The 16,490-nt window shown below is 51.4% G+C and overlaps 1 protein-coding gene across 5 annotated transcripts in view; it reads left to right on the top strand.

The window, feature by feature from the left end:
* IQGAP3 (IQ motif containing GTPase activating protein 3) overlaps window positions 1–16,490 on the top strand; it is a 40,833-nt gene that overhangs the window by 12,454 nt on the left and 11,889 nt on the right. For 3 of the 5 annotated variants that reach the window (XM_032606477.1, XM_032606469.1, XM_032606504.1), the window contains 13 exons: window positions 263–426; window positions 952–1,039; window positions 2,650–2,813; window positions 4,319–4,476; window positions 6,194–6,581; window positions 7,940–8,030; window positions 8,920–9,087; window positions 9,180–9,319; window positions 9,424–9,594; window positions 12,680–12,763; window positions 12,920–12,991; window positions 13,093–13,162; window positions 15,879–16,087. In XM_032606477.1, coding sequence (XP_032462368.1) covers window positions 263–426; window positions 952–1,039; window positions 2,650–2,813; window positions 4,319–4,476; window positions 6,194–6,581; window positions 7,940–8,030; window positions 8,920–9,087; window positions 9,180–9,319; window positions 9,424–9,594; window positions 12,680–12,763; window positions 12,920–12,991; window positions 13,093–13,162; window positions 15,879–16,087 — 1,967 coding nt within the window. The remainder of the gene's footprint in view (window positions 1–262; window positions 427–951; window positions 1,040–2,649; window positions 2,814–4,318; window positions 4,477–6,193; window positions 6,582–7,939; window positions 8,031–8,919; window positions 9,088–9,179; window positions 9,320–9,423; window positions 9,595–12,679; window positions 12,764–12,919; window positions 12,992–13,092; window positions 13,163–15,878; window positions 16,088–16,490) is intronic. The other 2 variants (XM_032606495.1, XM_032606484.1) reach the window with 1 other exon arrangement.

The raw sequence follows: 16,490 nt of genomic DNA, 5'->3' as shown, positions 1-16,490 counted from the left end.
GGGTAGGAGATCAGGGCAGGAGAGGCGGCTTGAAAGCCCAGGATGGAGCGTGCCTCTACCTTTTTAGGTCAGGATATCCTCAGGGTATGGGGTAGTGAGATGGGTAGGCTGTGAAGATCAAGCTGAAGAATTTGGGCTGGGCCCTAGGAGCCCAGGGGGCAGGGGTGAGGGTAACCCTGGGCAGGCAGGAAGGGGGCTGAACTGGGGATGTTAAGGGGTGGGCTTTCTCACACCATCCATTATGGAGTCTTGGTCTTTTCAGTCCATGGGGCTCTAGAAGTTGTTGATGATGCCCTGGAAAGACAGAGCCCTGAGGCCTTGCTTGAGGCCCTTCAAGACCCTGTCCTGGCCCTGCAAGGAGTGAGGAGAGACCTTGCAGACTGGTACCTGGAACAGCTGAGCTCAGACAGAGAGCAGAAAGCACAGGTCAGGCTCTGTCTATGACCTGCTACCTCCTCTATCTGACTATAGGATGGGGGAGGGCCTCACCACTGTCAATTCTTTGTATTCAGTAAGTACTGACTACATGTTTAAATGGTTAAATTACCCCAAAGCCTAATGGACCACGCTGATCAGCTTCTGCCTTCTGAGAATCTCTCATACTGACCGGGGAGGGGGGCACCCAGGGGCAGTCCAGTAGGCAGTGATATGCTCCCCCATTGCTGAATTGAGGCCTCAGGTTAGCAATCTTATTTTCAATGCTGTTGACTTTCTCCCTGACACTATATTTGTGTTGCCCGTGTTGTTATTTCAGGTGCTTGCTGGGTAAGAAAGAGCCAGAGGTTAGAGATGAGTTCTGAGGGATGGGTGGGCCAGGCTAGTCTGCCTAAAGGGGAGAGGTGGGGTTGAGGGTGGGTGACTGGGTGGACCTGGGGCTCATGCTGGCAGCTCCTGAAGTATGTTCATGGTCCCAGGAGGACTCTCTTCTACTGCATCTCTTCCCTCTTCCAGGAGCTGGGCCTGGTGGAGCTTCTGGAAAAGGAGGAGGTCCAAGCTGGTGTGGCTGCAGCCAACATAAAGTGTGATCAGGAACAAGCCAGTAAGTCATCTCCAGACTGAGACCTGGTCTGGGTGTATCACTGGCTCTTGGGAGAGCATGTAACTCCTTTGCCAGCTTCTGTGTAGAGCAAGGTAGACTGCTGCCCGATTTTCCAGCTCCCCACCTAGTGTGCCCTATTCCTGGCCGCCTGGGGAGATGCTACAGGTAAGTTCATCAAGGCCCTGGAGATAATAACAGTCAGTACTGCACCAGGCTGGACTTCTAGGACAGGCAGTTTCCTTCTAGGCACCTCCCCTGTATTTTGACCGTTTCAACTTGGTTGAGTTCCTTTGGCTTCTGAAATATAGTGATGGCCCAGATGAGAGAGAAACTCATGATCCAGCTCAGTTTCCCTTAAAAACATGATATACAAATATAATTCTTTATTAAAAGAATGTGGGTTAGCAATTGTCCCCCTCCAAGGGGATCAATCTGGATAGCAGGCGTGAAGAGAGATAGAGTGCCGAGGCGCCACGCAGCAGCCTGTGGACAACCACACCTGGCACGAATGCTTGCCTCCGGCTGGACTTGCTCAGTCACCCTTCACCTTTGTCTGGCAGGGCTCTCTGTGGCTACCTCATGGAGCCCCCAGGCCGCTCCTGGCTAACTGCCTGCTTATCGCTCAGTTCCTTGCTGTTGCCAGAATAATCGCTCAAGCACAGATCTGATCTTAGCTTCTTTGTTGAACATCTTCAGACCGTCGTGGCTTCTTCCATATTTCTCCTAGACTTTAGTCCCATCTCCTCAGCATGGTAGGTGAGACCTTCCAAATGTCTCCCCCAACCCTTCTCTTCACATCCCACCAGCCCAGTTGAGTCAGATGACCTGTTCTTCCTTGACTGCCCACAGCTTTGCCCACTGCCAGGCCTCTGGTCCTCTGGATTACAGTTCTCCCACGTTTTCACCAGTGGAAAGCAGATGAAAATATCCTGCAGAGCTGCCTCAAATGCCTCCTCCTCTGTGAAATCTTCCTACTCTCTCCCCCTAGAATCCCTCCTCCCCCACGCTGCCAGTGGATTTGCAGGGAGGGGAAGTACCTCTCACATAGCGGTGGCAGCAATGCAATGTAGGTAATTTTGTATCCTTATTTTTCCCCAGTGGATTTTGTGCTCCTTGATGTCAATGCCCATATCTGCTTGGCATTTTATAAGCACCAGCATTTGAAAACTAAAACTACGTAGATACACCAGGGCCCCTTTTTAGCTTACTCTTGCCCTTTGCAGCCCAAATGGCTCCACCTTGGAGCTAGTTCCCTATTCTTCTGCGCTGTCATCAAGATTTGGTCCCTGGAGCCCCTTGACTAACTTCATCTTAGTTGTGCTACATAGCCTCCTGTCAATCTTATGCTCACCACCCTAGGAATTCACCTCTGCTATGACAGCCACCTGCTGAGCTACTCAACTTCTAGGCCTGACAAATTGCTTCTTCCGGAGCCTCTTCTTAAAGCGACCCAACCCCTTTCCCTCCTGAACATTTAGAAACGCATTTTGAACCTAGCAGAGGTTCAAAGCCATTTCCCCTCAGAGATCGCCCGCAGAACCTAGTTAGCCAGGAGAGTGGAAATGGCACTGGATGCCCAGCCTGTACAGCCTCTCCTTCCTCCCCTGCAGTGCTCCAGGCCGTGCAGAGGATCAACAAAGCCATCCGGAGGGGAGTGGCAGCTGACACCGTGAAGGAGCTGATGTGCCCAGAAGCCCAGCTGCCTCCAGTGTACCCCTTTGCATCAGCTGTGTACCAGCAGGAGCTGGCAGTGCTCCAGCGGCAGCAGCGGGGGGTAAGCCCTAGAAATGAGGATCCAGCTCTTGGGTTCCCAAGGAGCTGGAGGGATCAGAGCAGTCAGTCCAGAGCACCCATGAGGGCACCCTTAGATTCTGGCAAGAGATTAGGGGTGGGAGGTGGGCTACCATCCTTGCCCTCCTGAGTGTATTATAATAGCAAATACCTTTGAGAAAACACTGCTTTAAACACTCATTTAATCCTAAAAGAACCCTATGAGATAAGTATTATTATTTCCATTTTAGAGATGAGGAAACAGATACAGAAGTTAAGTAACTTGCCCAAAACAGCTGTGGCTGGCAGTGCTGGGAGTGCATGCAAAGCTGAATATACTTGAAGCCTATGTTTTTAACCACTCTGCTGTCCCACCTCCCCCTGTCCATACAGCTTCTCTGACGGTGAGGTGATAGGGCCCTCCTGTAGGGACTTCCCAGCCTGTTGGAGGAGTTAGAACACACCCGAGGGCCCAGGCAGGGACACAGGGAGGAGTAGATGATGTAAGTGGGAGATGGCTTCACACTAGGGAAATGGAAGGGGCAGAGCTCAGGCTAAGTCTGGGAAGCCTTCTTGGAAGAGAGGAAACTCAATAAAGAATCCTAACCATAGCAGGCATTTATAGAGCATCGACTCCAGGCATGACACTCAGGAAGCTCATGGTCTCAGTGTATGAGACTATAGTACAAGGAAGCATAAAATAAGTCCTAAGAGGTAAAGCATAGCGACTAATGTGGACTTTAGAGCCAGAATCCTTGAGTTAAATTTCAGCTCTACTGCTTCCTAGCTACGTGACCTTGGGCAAACTATTTGCCTCCTCTGCCCCTCAATTCATATATAAAATGGGAACAATAATATATTTATTTCATAGGATTGTTGTAAGGATTAAATGAGTTAACATATGTGCTTAGAAGTGAGCCTGGCGTGAAATTTTTAGCCGCCATCATCATCATTATTATTATTATTTGCAGCATTCTATTAGTAGAGGACAGGAAGGGTGCTCCAGACAGGGAACAGCACAAGCAGATATTTGAGAAGGATGAGAAGACTGGGCAGGGAAGGGGCCCTTGGGTGTGTAGCACAGCACTGAGGAGCCCACTTTATCTTGTTCTCAGTGTGCCCAGGGCCTAGTGCAGTTCTTGGTGTGTGGTAGGGACCAGAAAGGAGCAGGTAGAACTCACTGGTTGAATGTGGGCTCTGGTATCCGGCAGTTAGCTTTAACTTATATTACTTGACTATGGGTTCATCTGTGAAATAGGGATACTTACCTATTACCTCTTTGGCTTGTTATGAAAATTAACTGATAATGTGCACAAAGTACTTATACATTGAGCACATAGTAAGCACTCTCAAGTATTAAGTATGATTAATTATTAGTGAATGGATTAGGCCATAGGTGTTTTGAGACAGAGACTCTGGGATGTGGGAGAGTCTTGGGGGCAGGATGGCAGGCAGACCCCCGAGGCCCTTCACCAGCCCACTAGGGAATCAGCCCTCCCTCTGTTGTAGGAGCTTGGCCAGGAGGAGCTCTTCGTGGCCGTGGAGATGCTCTCAGCCGTGGTCCTGATCAACCGAGCTCTGGAGGCCAGGGATGCCAGCAGCTTCTGGAGCAGTCTGGTGAACCCCGCCACAGGGCTGGCCGAGGTGGAAGGAGAGAATGCTCAACGGTGAGAAAGGTTAAGGTTTAGCTGCATGTTGAGAGAGGGGATGGGTGGGTGATGGAGGGAATGTAGTCAAGAGTCCAAGTTCTTGTGCTCGGAGACTAGCCTTCTGCATGATGCCCTGTTCTCCGGCACAGGCCAACCCTCTGGGTCTGTTTGCAGTTCCCTGGCCTGTGTTTCTCCTGGGAGTTGGTGGGTTCACAGTCATTCCCCTTTCCTCCATTTATTTAATCTTTTATCACAAAGGTTTGAGTACCCACTCATGTGCCAGATACTTTTTTTTTTTTCAATTATTTATTTAGTTGCACCGGGTCTTAGTTGTGGTTCGCAGGCTCCTTAGTTGCAGCACATATGCTCCTTAGTTGCGGCCAGCAGGCTCCTTAGTTGTGGCATGCAAACTCTTAGTTGCAGCATGCATATGGGATCTAGTTCCCTGACCAGGGATTGAACCCAGTCCCCCTGCATTGGGAGCCTGGAGTCTTAACCACTGCTCCACCAGGTAAGTCCTGCCAGGTACTATTCTAGGTGCTGGGAAACAACAGTGAACAAAACACAGTTCCCTGCTCTCTAACTTATGTGCTAGTACAGGGAGACAGACAAAAAACAAACATGTCAAATGATTAGAAGAGCTACGGTGATTAAAAATACAGGGCAAAGCAGATAAAGGGTGGGGACATGGTAAGGGCAGTTTGTCTCTGCTACATAGAATGGTTATGGAAGCCTTCTTTGGTAGGGGGGTCATTTGGAGTGAGACCTAAAAGGCATAAGTGATGGCCATGAGCTATCTGGGGCACAGACCCTGAAAAAGAAGTGTCTTTGATGTGTTCAAAGAACACCAGGAAGCCATGAGGCGGAGTGGAGGGAGGGAGGGAAAATAATGGGAGAAGAAGTTGCAGAGGCTGGACCATGTAGGCCTCTGGCTTTTACTCTGAGTGAGGAAGGAAGCCACAGTGGGGGGGTTTAAGTGAGGAGGGAGATGATCTGACCTACTTTTAACAGGATCACTCTGGCTGCTGTGCCGAGAATCGACTACCGGGTTAGAAGGGAAGAAGCAGGGAAACCTGTTAGATGTCTGTTGGAGTAACCTGGGCGAGAGTTGATGGAGGCTTGGCCTAGGGTGGTAGCAGTGGAGGTGGTGAAAAGGAGCCAGATTTTGGGTATATTCTGATAGCTGAACTGACAGGATTTGGTTATGTGGTGGATATGGGGTGTGAGAGAGACTGGAGACGGGTATGACTCCCAAGATTTTTGGCCTGAGAAGTTGGAGTAAACAATTACCAAGATGGGAAAGACTGTGGGAAACGCAGGTTGAAAAGGGGGGGGGGATCGGGAGTTTAGATGTTTGCTGCTGGGCTTGCGGTGAATTTTGGCGTTCACGTGGAGATGCCGAGCAGGCAGCTGGCATTTGTGAATGGGCTGTTGGTGTACTTTTTGGAGTCATTAGAATGTGGTGTTTCAAGCCATGAGATTAGGTGAGATCACTTAGGGTGTGAGCACGGAGAGAGAAGAGGCCTGAAGACTGAGTCTTGGGATGCTCCGACATTTAGAAGTGAGGGAGGAACCACCAGAGGAGATTTAGAAGGACAAGCTGTAAGGCGAGACGAGAACCAGGAGAATGTGACGTCCTGGAGGTCAAGTGAGGAAAGTAGTCCAGAAGTTTCTCCTGACCTCTGGCTAATGGTGCGCATACTACCCCCCTCATTCTCACTCACCTGGCTACCAGGTACTTTGATACTCTGGTAAAGCTGCAACAGGTGCATGGAATGGATGGGGCCTTCCTGAGCTGGAATGATCTCCAGGCCACTGTGAGTCAGGTCAACGCCCAGGTCCAGGAAGAGACCAATCGTGAGTGGAGTCCAGGACTGGGGGAAGATGGCCCAATGCGGACAGCCCCATCCCTTAGCCATAAGTCTGGGCCCTCTGCCCACCTATATCTCTCTTTCCCAGAGGTCCTTGCGGTCAGCCTCATCAATGAGGCTCTGGAACAGAACAACCCTGAAAAGACCCTCTCCTCCCTTCTGCTTCCTGCGGCTGGCCTGGACGATGTCAGCCTTCCTGTCGCCCCACGGTACCATCTCCTCCTCGTGGCGGCCAAAAAGCAGAAGGCCCAGGTGAGGCTTGGGCTGGCTGGGTTGGTCACCAGAGCAGGAAGAATATCCCCTATGGGTAGAGCTGTGCCCAGTATGCACCCTGGGAAAGCCAGTCTGATGGACACTGTCCCTTCTGGGAATGCGAGGCAGCGGGGGTTCTGATCTGGCCATGGGGATGAAGGGCAGAGTTCTAGTCGCCAGCACAGAGCAAATGGTGGGGGCCTTGTGTGTGGGAAGAGCACAGGTCTGGGAGCCAGAAAACCCAGACTGGATTCCCTGCTCTGACACTCAGTGACCATGTGACTTATAGCAATTCCCTAACATCCCTGAGCTCTCCTTATACATCTGTAAAATACCACATGCCCTGGTCCCTACTGGAATGCGGGTAAAAACCAAGTGAGTTGAAGAATGTGGCAGGGTGTAAAACCTGTAACATCCAGAGCAGGCGGCAGCGTAGAGAGTGGCTGAGGACAAGGACTCCTGCATCCTTGTCCGGGTTGCATCCAACTCCAGGTTGCAACCTGGCACCTGACCCTGCACGTGTTACTTACCCTCTCTGGGCCTCAGTTCCCTCACCTACAAGCTTGTGATAATAGTGAACTTGCCTCAGAGTTATAGGGTTTAAGTGAGGTAATATGACAGGAGTACTACCTAAGGTCGATGGAGTTCTAACTCTGTTCCCGAGCATTGTCTTATGTGCTTTGCAAGTTTCAGTTCATAAGAAAGTGCTTTAGAACACTGCCTGGAACACAGTGCTCAATAAAATGTTAGTTTAGAACATTCACTCTATTAATGAGGAGAGCTGGGAGGGAGTAGAGTCTGGGATTGGGGTTGGCTAAAGCAAGGGATGGAACAAGCCTTACAGCGTGGCAGGCACAGGCTCACTTGACCCGTAGTCACATGCAATCTTCCCACTGCCTTGTGCGGCAGAGGACCGTGGAGAGGCATGGGAAGGAGAGGGTGGAGGTCAGGGTCAGATGGGCCCAAGAAGTTGTGAGTTGAGGCGTAGGGGAATGGGGAGGAGGGGCAGGTAAGTGGGGCCTCCGGCGTGGGCTCTCCCTGGACATGGCTGAGGCACAAGGGCAGGGAAGTGAGCTGTTGAGAGGATGGCGGATGCTGAGGGTTTAAGAGGGTTCTGGGGGTGCTGTGGCCAAGCTGAGCTGATGCTTGGCCTGAAAGCAGGGTAGGAAAGAACCTTGTGAACCTGGCAGCAGTCCAAGGGAGCCATAAGGCCATGCCCACGCAGGGTAGGCAGAGGGGAGTGGAGATTGCTACCCTGTGGCTCCCAATGTGGGCCTGCAGTTTGGCTCCCCTGGGCAGCTGGGCTTGGGGAGACCAGCCTGGGCTCTCATCTTGTCCCATCTCTCTCAATTTACCAGGTGACAGGGGATCCTGGAGCTGCACTATGGCTGGAAGAGATCCGCCAGGAAGTGGTTAGAGCCAACCAGGACACAAACACAGCTCAGAGGAGTAAATGGGCGGGAGTGGGGGCAGGAGTAGAGGGGAGAGGGGTTGGGGGAGGCGAGGAGATGTGGGCTCAGCGGGAGCCTCCCCAGTCACCTCCTTCTCCATTTCAACCTCTTTGGGGAGGCAGGCCAGAATGAGAACAGGGCTGCTGCTTCGACCGTAGGATGGATTTCCTAGCAGTCAGCTGGGCAGGAAATCCTCAGGAGTCGAGAGCCCATAGTCCACCCACTGCCTCCTTCTGTGCCTTCCTATGTACACTTTCCTCCTACAATGTGAGCATGTGAAACCACATGGGGGTCAAAAACCCATCCCGTTTTCTACTGGTAGCTTGAGTCTGGGTTCCAACAATCATCTCTGGTTAGAGAACGTTTAGTCTTGAAGTTGGCGAAGAGGGGTTGGCTTTGAGGAAAACTAGGCAAGGTCAGTACAAATAGACACTGGTGTTATTTCTGGTGTGGGGTGCTGATGGTGTTAGTTTTCAGTGTCTGGAGTCCATCTGTCCATCTGTCTGTCTATGAGTGACTGGAAGGCAGGGGCTGCATCAACTCCCCCTACTTCTTGGACTTTATTCTTCTCCTAAAAGACTGTCTTGAGGCTCTCTGACCATATCCTGCCCTGGATCTTCTGTACAAGCTGACTTTCCTTTTACCAAGCCCCAGCCCAGCCCTACACAGCCTTCCTCCAGGAAGCCTTCCTTGATTGCTAGCTTTTCCTCCAAGCACAGCTGCATGCTGCTTCTTTTCATCTGTGTCCATCCTGGGGTGTCCTTGTCCCTTCCATCAGGCAGAGTGGTTTTGTGTCCTTCTTCTCTGGATCCCTTCCCAACAGACAGGACAGGGTCTCTGGGAGGGGCTCGGAAAGATTGACCACTTCCTCCCGATGCCCCTATTAGTGGCTCTTGGTGTGGCCGCCATCAATCAGGCCATCAAGGAGGGCAAGGCAGCCCAGACAGAACGGGTGTTAAGAAACCCCTCCGTGGGCCTCCGAGGGGTGGTTCCTGACTGTGCTGACGGCTACCAGCAAGTCCTGGAAGATGCCATGGCAAAGAAGCGGCGCCCAGGTAGTGGCCTTACCATGCCCCTCCCTTCTCTGCATGCCTCAGCCACCTCTAGCCTCCTCTGAGCCTTCTCTGCTTACTTGGTTTCTGCTTAGGGGATACAGCGCTCTGGGTTCAACATGACATGAAGGATGGTACCGCCTACTACTTCCATCTGCAGACCTTCCAGGGGACCTGGGAGCGACCCTCCGGCTGCCGCCTCAACACCTCCCACCTGACTCGGGAGGAGATCCAGGTTGGCGGGCCCCTGCAATGAAGGGGGCTCATGGATGGGAAGTTTCCTGCGGGAGAGGCTCCCACCCACCAGGACACCAAAGGCTCTCTCTCCTACTTCCGCAGTTGGCCGTCACCAAGATCACCGCTGCCCACGACCGCCAACAGCTCTGGAAGGCCAATGTGGGCTTCATTATCCGGCTCCAGGCCTGCCTCCGCGGCTTCCTTGTTCGGCAGAAGTTTGCTGAACGTTCCCACTTTCTGAGGACCTGGCTCCCAGCAGTCATCAAAATCCAGGTAGCAGGCTCTGGCCATCTGAGGCTTCAGGGCCTGGACAGACCTGAGCTTCAGGGTTTTCTCCCTACTTACTTCTTGCTGAGTGGAGTTGGGATGATCTTTTGGCCTCTGAACCGGAGTGATTAAGAGCGTGGATTCTGGAGCCCAGACTGCTTGGGTTTGAATCCCCGTTCCACCAGGTTAGCTGCATGACCTCAACAAGTTATTTACTCTCTCCCAGTTTCCCCATCTGAAAACGAGGAATCTGGAAATTGTAGCACCCACCTTATAGGGTTGTTCTGAGGTAATATCTAAAGTACATCTAAACAGTACCTGGCAGATAGGCAAGAACATGGTATAAATGCTAGTTACTGTCATCATCATCACCCTCCAGAGGGTATGAGAGCTGCTTTTTAGCTTCTCCAGGGGGAGAGTAGAAGATCTAGTGAGACATCAGGGTATAGACACCAGGAGGACTTCCTGCCTAGAAAAGGAGTAGTGAAGAGGTGGTGGTGGTTAAACAGAAAAGGAGTGGAATCCCTTATGGAAAGAACTCTACCTTTTCTCTCCAGCCAGCCTTTCCATTTTTATTCTCCCAACCTGTGGATGGTCCAGTGTGGCCTCTGAGACCAACCCCCAAGTAACTGGGGCACGAGGCCAACTGGGAAGATGGGCCTCGGGCCCAGGCACTTTACAAGCCAGGAACAGTGGGAGCTGAGCAAACAGAGACCTCCTCAGGCAGATGTGACCTGGAGGGCCTCGTGGCAATGTTGGCAGTGTAAAAGAGATTTTATTTAATGAACACCTCCAAATGCCCAGTATCTGAGAGGGATGCCACTGGCACTGGGCAAGGGTGAGAGATGGGTGTGAGAGACACAGGTGAGTGATCACATCTCTCCCATCGCAGGAACTGGAATACAGTGGATGTGAGATATTGTGATAGTAGGGACGCAGAGATAATACCAGAGAACCCCAAGGGAGACAGAAGCACAGACTGAGACTGGCCAATGGCCCTTGATTATGATCTGGGACATGTGGTGGTCATTGAGAACTCAGGCTTTGGAGTCAGAGACTACAGTTTGCCTCTTGGTCCTACTACTTCTGGGCACCTTACTTAAGCCTCTCCAGCATTCAGTTTCCTCATCCATAATGGTGGTACTCGCCTCATGTTGGTTGTGAGGGTAAAGTAGGAAAATTACATGTAGCACTTAGTGCAGTACGTACTCTATTGGTGGGAGCCATTACGAGATGTAAATTTCGGGGCATTGGTCCCAGAATTCAAAACAGAACCTTAATAATCAGCATTTAGTGGTCTAAATCATAGGAATTCCTCCCTCCTGAGCACAGCCTGGCATCTCACAGCAACTCTAAGGAGCAGAAGACCCACACCAGCAGTGGGAGAGGGCACAACGTCCGAAGGCGAGTTTGCTACTGAGCCTGGATGTGTGCCAGCTCTGGCCTGGGTCCTGGGAGACAGAGAAAGGGAGAGGGGGCCCAGAGCCCCAGGCTACCTGCTCTCCAGCTAGTGGGTGTGAGACTCATAAACGAAGCATCTTAGGTGTGCTGAGGCTTTAATCTCTCCTGAGAGGTCTGACCCTGGCCAGGACCCCAGTCAGGGTCCTGAATTCTGACCAATCCAGATTTGGAGGCCTTCTCTTTAAGGAGCAGCCACGTGGGGGTGGGTAGGTGGTAAGAGCAGAGAGGAGACCCCCTCAGCCTTTCCCCACAGCAACTGACAATATGTCAGGCAGTACCTGGAGTAGGAGGGAAAAGAGTGCTGAGGAAACGCACAGACTTGGGGCTTCCTGGCCTCTAGGCTCCAAGATGGACAGCTGGTATCATGGGGCCAAGCTGTCTCTTTTATATCCTTTCCCAACAGAAGGACAGTGTAAGTCTTAGGGGAAAGCCTGGCCAAGAGAGCTGGCTTTAGAAGGGGCTGGGAGGGCCAGTTGTCTGAAAGAGGATGCCCTTAATGCACCAAGCCATGGCAATGTCAGCGGCAGAGTTCTCCAGGGCCTGAGCTCTCAGGAGATGTTTAACGTGTTCCCTAAAAGACAGGATTTCAGTGGGTAGAGACAGGGCTGGGGTGAGGGTGGGCATAGACAAAGGTTCAGGGGCAGAAGATCATAAGGCATGTTTAGGAGAAAGTGAAATGTCTGAGGTGGTTAAAATCCTTAAGGAAGTAGGGATCGGTAGACAGATAGGAGTGTGGGGTCAGATGGTTGAGAACTTCTGGAAACTATGGGGCTGGAAGAAACATGGTCTAAGTGGTACTTTAGGAAAATTAATCTCACACAAGCTTGGGGTGAAAGGGAAGAGGCTCCTAGGAAGGAGACCAAAACAGAAGGGAGCCATGAGATTTGTGTCTTAGGGACCGAAGGGGATGTGATTTACGGAGGAGATGGTCATTTAGACCCTTTGCAGCAGACTAGCAGTGGGGAGGGGCATCAGCCTGACAGCTGAATTACTGGGGGCCTTAGAGGGAAGATTTGCTGAGAGCTGGGATTCAGAGCTGAATAGTAGAGTTGTAAAGAGAAGAGTGAGTTATGAGAGCATGAATGACCTGCTGCCCAGATGGCCATTGGCAGAGATGGTGGGCACACAGCTCTGTGCCTGCATACACTTTCCACCTGTGCCACCATGTGCCTCTCCAGACCATGGAGTGTGTGACAGAGTGTGGTAGTCTTTATGTGGGTGGATGAGTATGTTGGGGGGGGTTATGGTACATGCTGTGGTGAAGCTGGTGAGTAGAGGTGTGCTTTATTAAGATCTTTTACGCTTGTATCTTAACAGTTGCTTCTATGAGGAGGTGTTGCTTAGCATGAGTGTGTATGTTTGATTGCATGGTGCAAGCGTGAGTGTGGGGGGGGGGGACCAGGGAGTGTGGCAGAGGGTATGATTGGCTACATGCAGACATTTGGTCTTCCCCATGAAGTTGGAAGTTCTTTGAGAACAGGGCCAGTTTCCCCTTCCTTCCCCCTCTACTTTCCTGCCTCCCCCAACCCCCTGCCCCTTCCCTGGAGATCCCAGGACGAGGCTTTTCCCACAGGCTTCTCAGGCCAACAGGGACCAGCTGTGGTTACCGCTTTTTCCCTTCTCATCTCAGGCTCATTGGCGGGGTTACAGACAGCGGAAGATTTACCTGGAACGGTTGCAGTATTTAAAAGCAAAAACGAATGCTATAATCAAGGTAGCTATCATGATTTGGGTGGGTTCCTGTCTTTCTTGAAGGACTCTCTGAGAACAGTTTTTAGTCCCCTCACCTATGACCTCTAGAGATGGCTGGATTGGCCTGGAGAGCGGGCCCTGACCCTGGAGCTCTGAGGCAGTGTGTCTCTGCCCCCAGATCCAGGCTTGGGCCCGGATGTGGGCAGCTCGGAGGCGATACCGGAGGCGTCTGGGCTACTTCCAGAAGAATGTGAGTGTCATCCCACTCCCCCTGTCCCCATATCCAACCTTTATCCATGAGACCAGAGCACAGGCAGCCGGCAACCCTTTTCCCATCTGTGTTCCTGGCAGGTTAACTCCATCGTGAAGATCCAGGCATTTTTCCGAGCCAGGAAAGCCCGGGATGACTACAGGATGTTAGGTAAACTGCCTGGGTTCCCTCCTCTGTCTGTGCAAGTGTCTGTCTTTGCGAGTTTCCTGGCTTTCAGCAGTTAGCAAGGTAGAAAGTCACACGACCCCACAGCTCACAAACTGGGACCTTAGAAAAGTTGTCTGGCCTTCTTAAGCCTTTTTCTCTCACCAACAGCTGATGTTCCCAACCTTGAGCATGCCTCAGGACCCAGGGTGGGTGGAGGAATGAGGAGATGTGCTCCTGCCTTTGCAGATACCCCGGTTTGATGGGAGGGATAGGAAGGGAGGTCCAGATATCCCTCCTGGGGTCACATAGCGGGTAAGGGGAAGGTACAAGTTGTCTGTGCAGGAATGTGGAACAGAGGTGGTAACAAAAGCCCCCTGCCCCACCCCAGTAAGAGATAGCCTCATCACAGGAAAAGCCCCTCTAACAAGGTTCTGTCTGTACCTCTGTACCAGTCTTAGATTATCTTCCTGTTGCTACCACACAAGCAAAAAAAAAAAAGAAAGAAAGAAAGAAAGAAAAGGACCTTTCTCCTCTCCCTAGAGTTCCAGCCTTCCCCAACTTTGCCCTCTTCCCTGACCCATGATTCCTCCACTTCCCGCCCTCTGTGGCCCAACACACAGGAAGCCAGGCGAGGTACCTGGGGTCCTCTCTGCAGTGCTAGGAAACTTGAGGAGGAGCTCTTGAGGGAGCTCCATCTTCGTGCCCCATGGTTCCCAGTAGTTGGGCATACATCTAAAGCCTTAAAGAGGTCCTTCTAGGCTGCTCTTGGCTCCTGTTCTTAAAGCCCAGAAACCCAGCCTTGGAGGTCCCCCTCCTTTCGGTGAAGTGGACTAGCGGTCTATCTCCAGGTTTGCCTCCAGCCCGTGGGTTTCCGAAGAGGTAGGCCCCTTTTCTTCCTGGGCCTGAGGCCACACCTGTGGGCTTCAAGGTTGAGTACACTGTTCAGGAATCATCTCCTTTACCTTCTTAGTCCATCTTCCCACCCTGTCCTGCCGGCAGGGGTACCATCTGCCCCTATCTAGCCACAGACACTCGGTCCATCTGCTTCCGGGCAGCTAGCTGCTTTTCCCTCCTTACCTCTCCCCAGCCTGGCCCTTTCTGTTTTTTCTCTTGCTGTTGCATTAATACCACTACCCTGACCATCCTTGATCTCTTTTTCTTCTCTTTAGTTTATAGTTTTTCTGGAAGAACTTGTTTTTCCCAGGTCTGTCTCCCAATTTCATTAGCCCCAGCTCCACTCAGGGCACTGCCACTTACTAGCCGTGTGGCCCTAGGCAAGTTACTAAACTTCTTTATTGCCTCCATTTTCTCATTTATAAAATGGAGATAATGATCAGGTATGGTTGTTGTGAGGATTAAATGAGTTAAGGTGCTATATCGTTGAATCCAAGATGCCATCAGCTGTCTTCCATTGGTTTATCCATTCTTCACTCCTCAAAGATCTGTCTTCCACACAGTAGCCAGCGTGATCCATTAAACCTCGTGATCTTGTCACTCTCCTTGAAACCTGTCAGGGACACCCCATTGCCCTGGGGATAAAGTCCAGTCTCCTAAGCACAGCTTCCCAAGCTCTCTGATCCAACCTCTCCCTGCACCTCTGACCTCACTGACCTCCAGCCCCGTCCCTCAGCACCTCCACCCTCCACACTGTGTTACAGGCATGATGGACTTCTAGCACTTCCTAAAACAGCCAAGTGCACTCCCTCTCACCTCCTTTTCACAGACATCAGGTTGGGTCTCACCTCCTCCCGGAAGCCTTTCTTCACTCCGCAGGTAGCCTTTGGTGGCCGGCTTTCACTTTCCCAGAGGTCCCCATGCTTGCCCCTCTCAGAGCACTAACCACACTGTAGTGAATTGTGGTTTATTTGTCTGCTTCCCTTATTGGACTGCCTTTAAGGACCAGGCCTGGTTTTGTTTATCCTCCAAATCTGACTCCTTCATTTCTTACTAGCTGTGTAACCTAGGGCAGGTTACTTACCCTTTCTGTGCCGGAGTGATTTCCTCAGTAAGTTACAGTGTGCTGACCTCACAGGGTTGTTTTAAGTATGTTAAAGCACTTAGAACAGTTTCTGTTCCATAGTGAACATTATATGTCTTAGTTGATATTTTGTTGTTATTCCCTGTAGCTTAGCTCACAGGCTTCTCTTTGCTCAAATATCATTCCAAAAGAGATTCAAGGAGAATCCATCTAACTCTGACCTCCCTATATTATAAAACCCATTGAACGTTCCTTCTATCTGTGCTCCCCCGACGCAGACACTCCTGACAGAGGAGGGTTGTGTTAGGGTCAGGCAGGGCTGAGTGGAGGCTGATAGGTGGAAGTGAACTTGGAATGAAGGATGAGTAGGTTGGCCCAGCAGGAGTGGGGAGTAAATCAGAATAGGGGAGCCTAAACGGATCATCAGAGGATGCTAGGGCTCTGACTTTGGTGTTGGAGGTCACCGAGATAGGCCCAGGTTGGGGGTGAATCCAGGCAGGGGAAGGACAGCTCTTGTGTCATCCCTAGTTATAAGATAAGGAGCTCAGGGACAGGACTGGCTGGGAGGCTGCCCACTGCCCTCCAACTGCAGACAGAACTAATTAGAAAAGGGCTGGGGTTGGGGACCTGCTAGCCTCAAGCAGAATGGACACTGAGGGAGGGATTACTGGGGAAGGGGGCTGGAGAGGAAGCCTCTAGTGAAGGCATGTCTAATCCTGGTGCCTCTTCCCTTCCTGCCAGTCCACGTGCCCCATCCCCCTCTGAGCGTGGTACGCAGATTTGCCCACCTCTTGAATCAAAGCCACCAGGACTTCTTGGCTGAGGCAGAGCTGCTGAAGCTCCAGGAAGAGGTGGTCAGGAAGATCCGGTCCAATCAGCAGCTGGAGCAGGACCTCAATCTCATGGACATCAAGATTGGCCTGCTGGTGAAGAATCGGATCACCCTGCAGGTGAGGGACCCACTGGCCCACCCTTCTCCCAAATCTAGCTGCCTCTGGAGAGGTGATGCTGGCCATTCTCTGGTTGCTAATCAAATATTTTTTAAATGTCTGGATTTTGTCACATGGCTCAGGTCCTTGTGCAGTGGTCCTCTGCCCTTCTAGTAATTTGTTGGGGCACATGATATAGCAGGAAGAACACCGGACATAAAATTGGAATGGCTGGCTCTGCTGATTCCTAGCGATGGGACTGCGGGCTGGTCTTTTAACCTCTAGGTCTGTTTCCTCATTAGTAAAGTGGGAATAATGAGAGTGCCTACCTCACCAGGCCAAATGTAAAAATAGATATGAAAGCTCCTTAAACTGTAAATTACCATACAAATGTACAGTGACGGGGTGGAAGTGATATAGTGAT

Source organism: Phocoena sinus, chromosome 1 (assembly GCF_008692025.1).
Source record: "Phocoena sinus isolate mPhoSin1 chromosome 1, mPhoSin1.pri, whole genome shotgun sequence".
In the NCBI taxonomy this organism is placed as follows: Eukaryota; Metazoa; Chordata; class Mammalia; order Artiodactyla; family Phocoenidae; genus Phocoena; species Phocoena sinus.
This window is presented reverse-complemented; position numbering and strand designations above follow the sequence as displayed.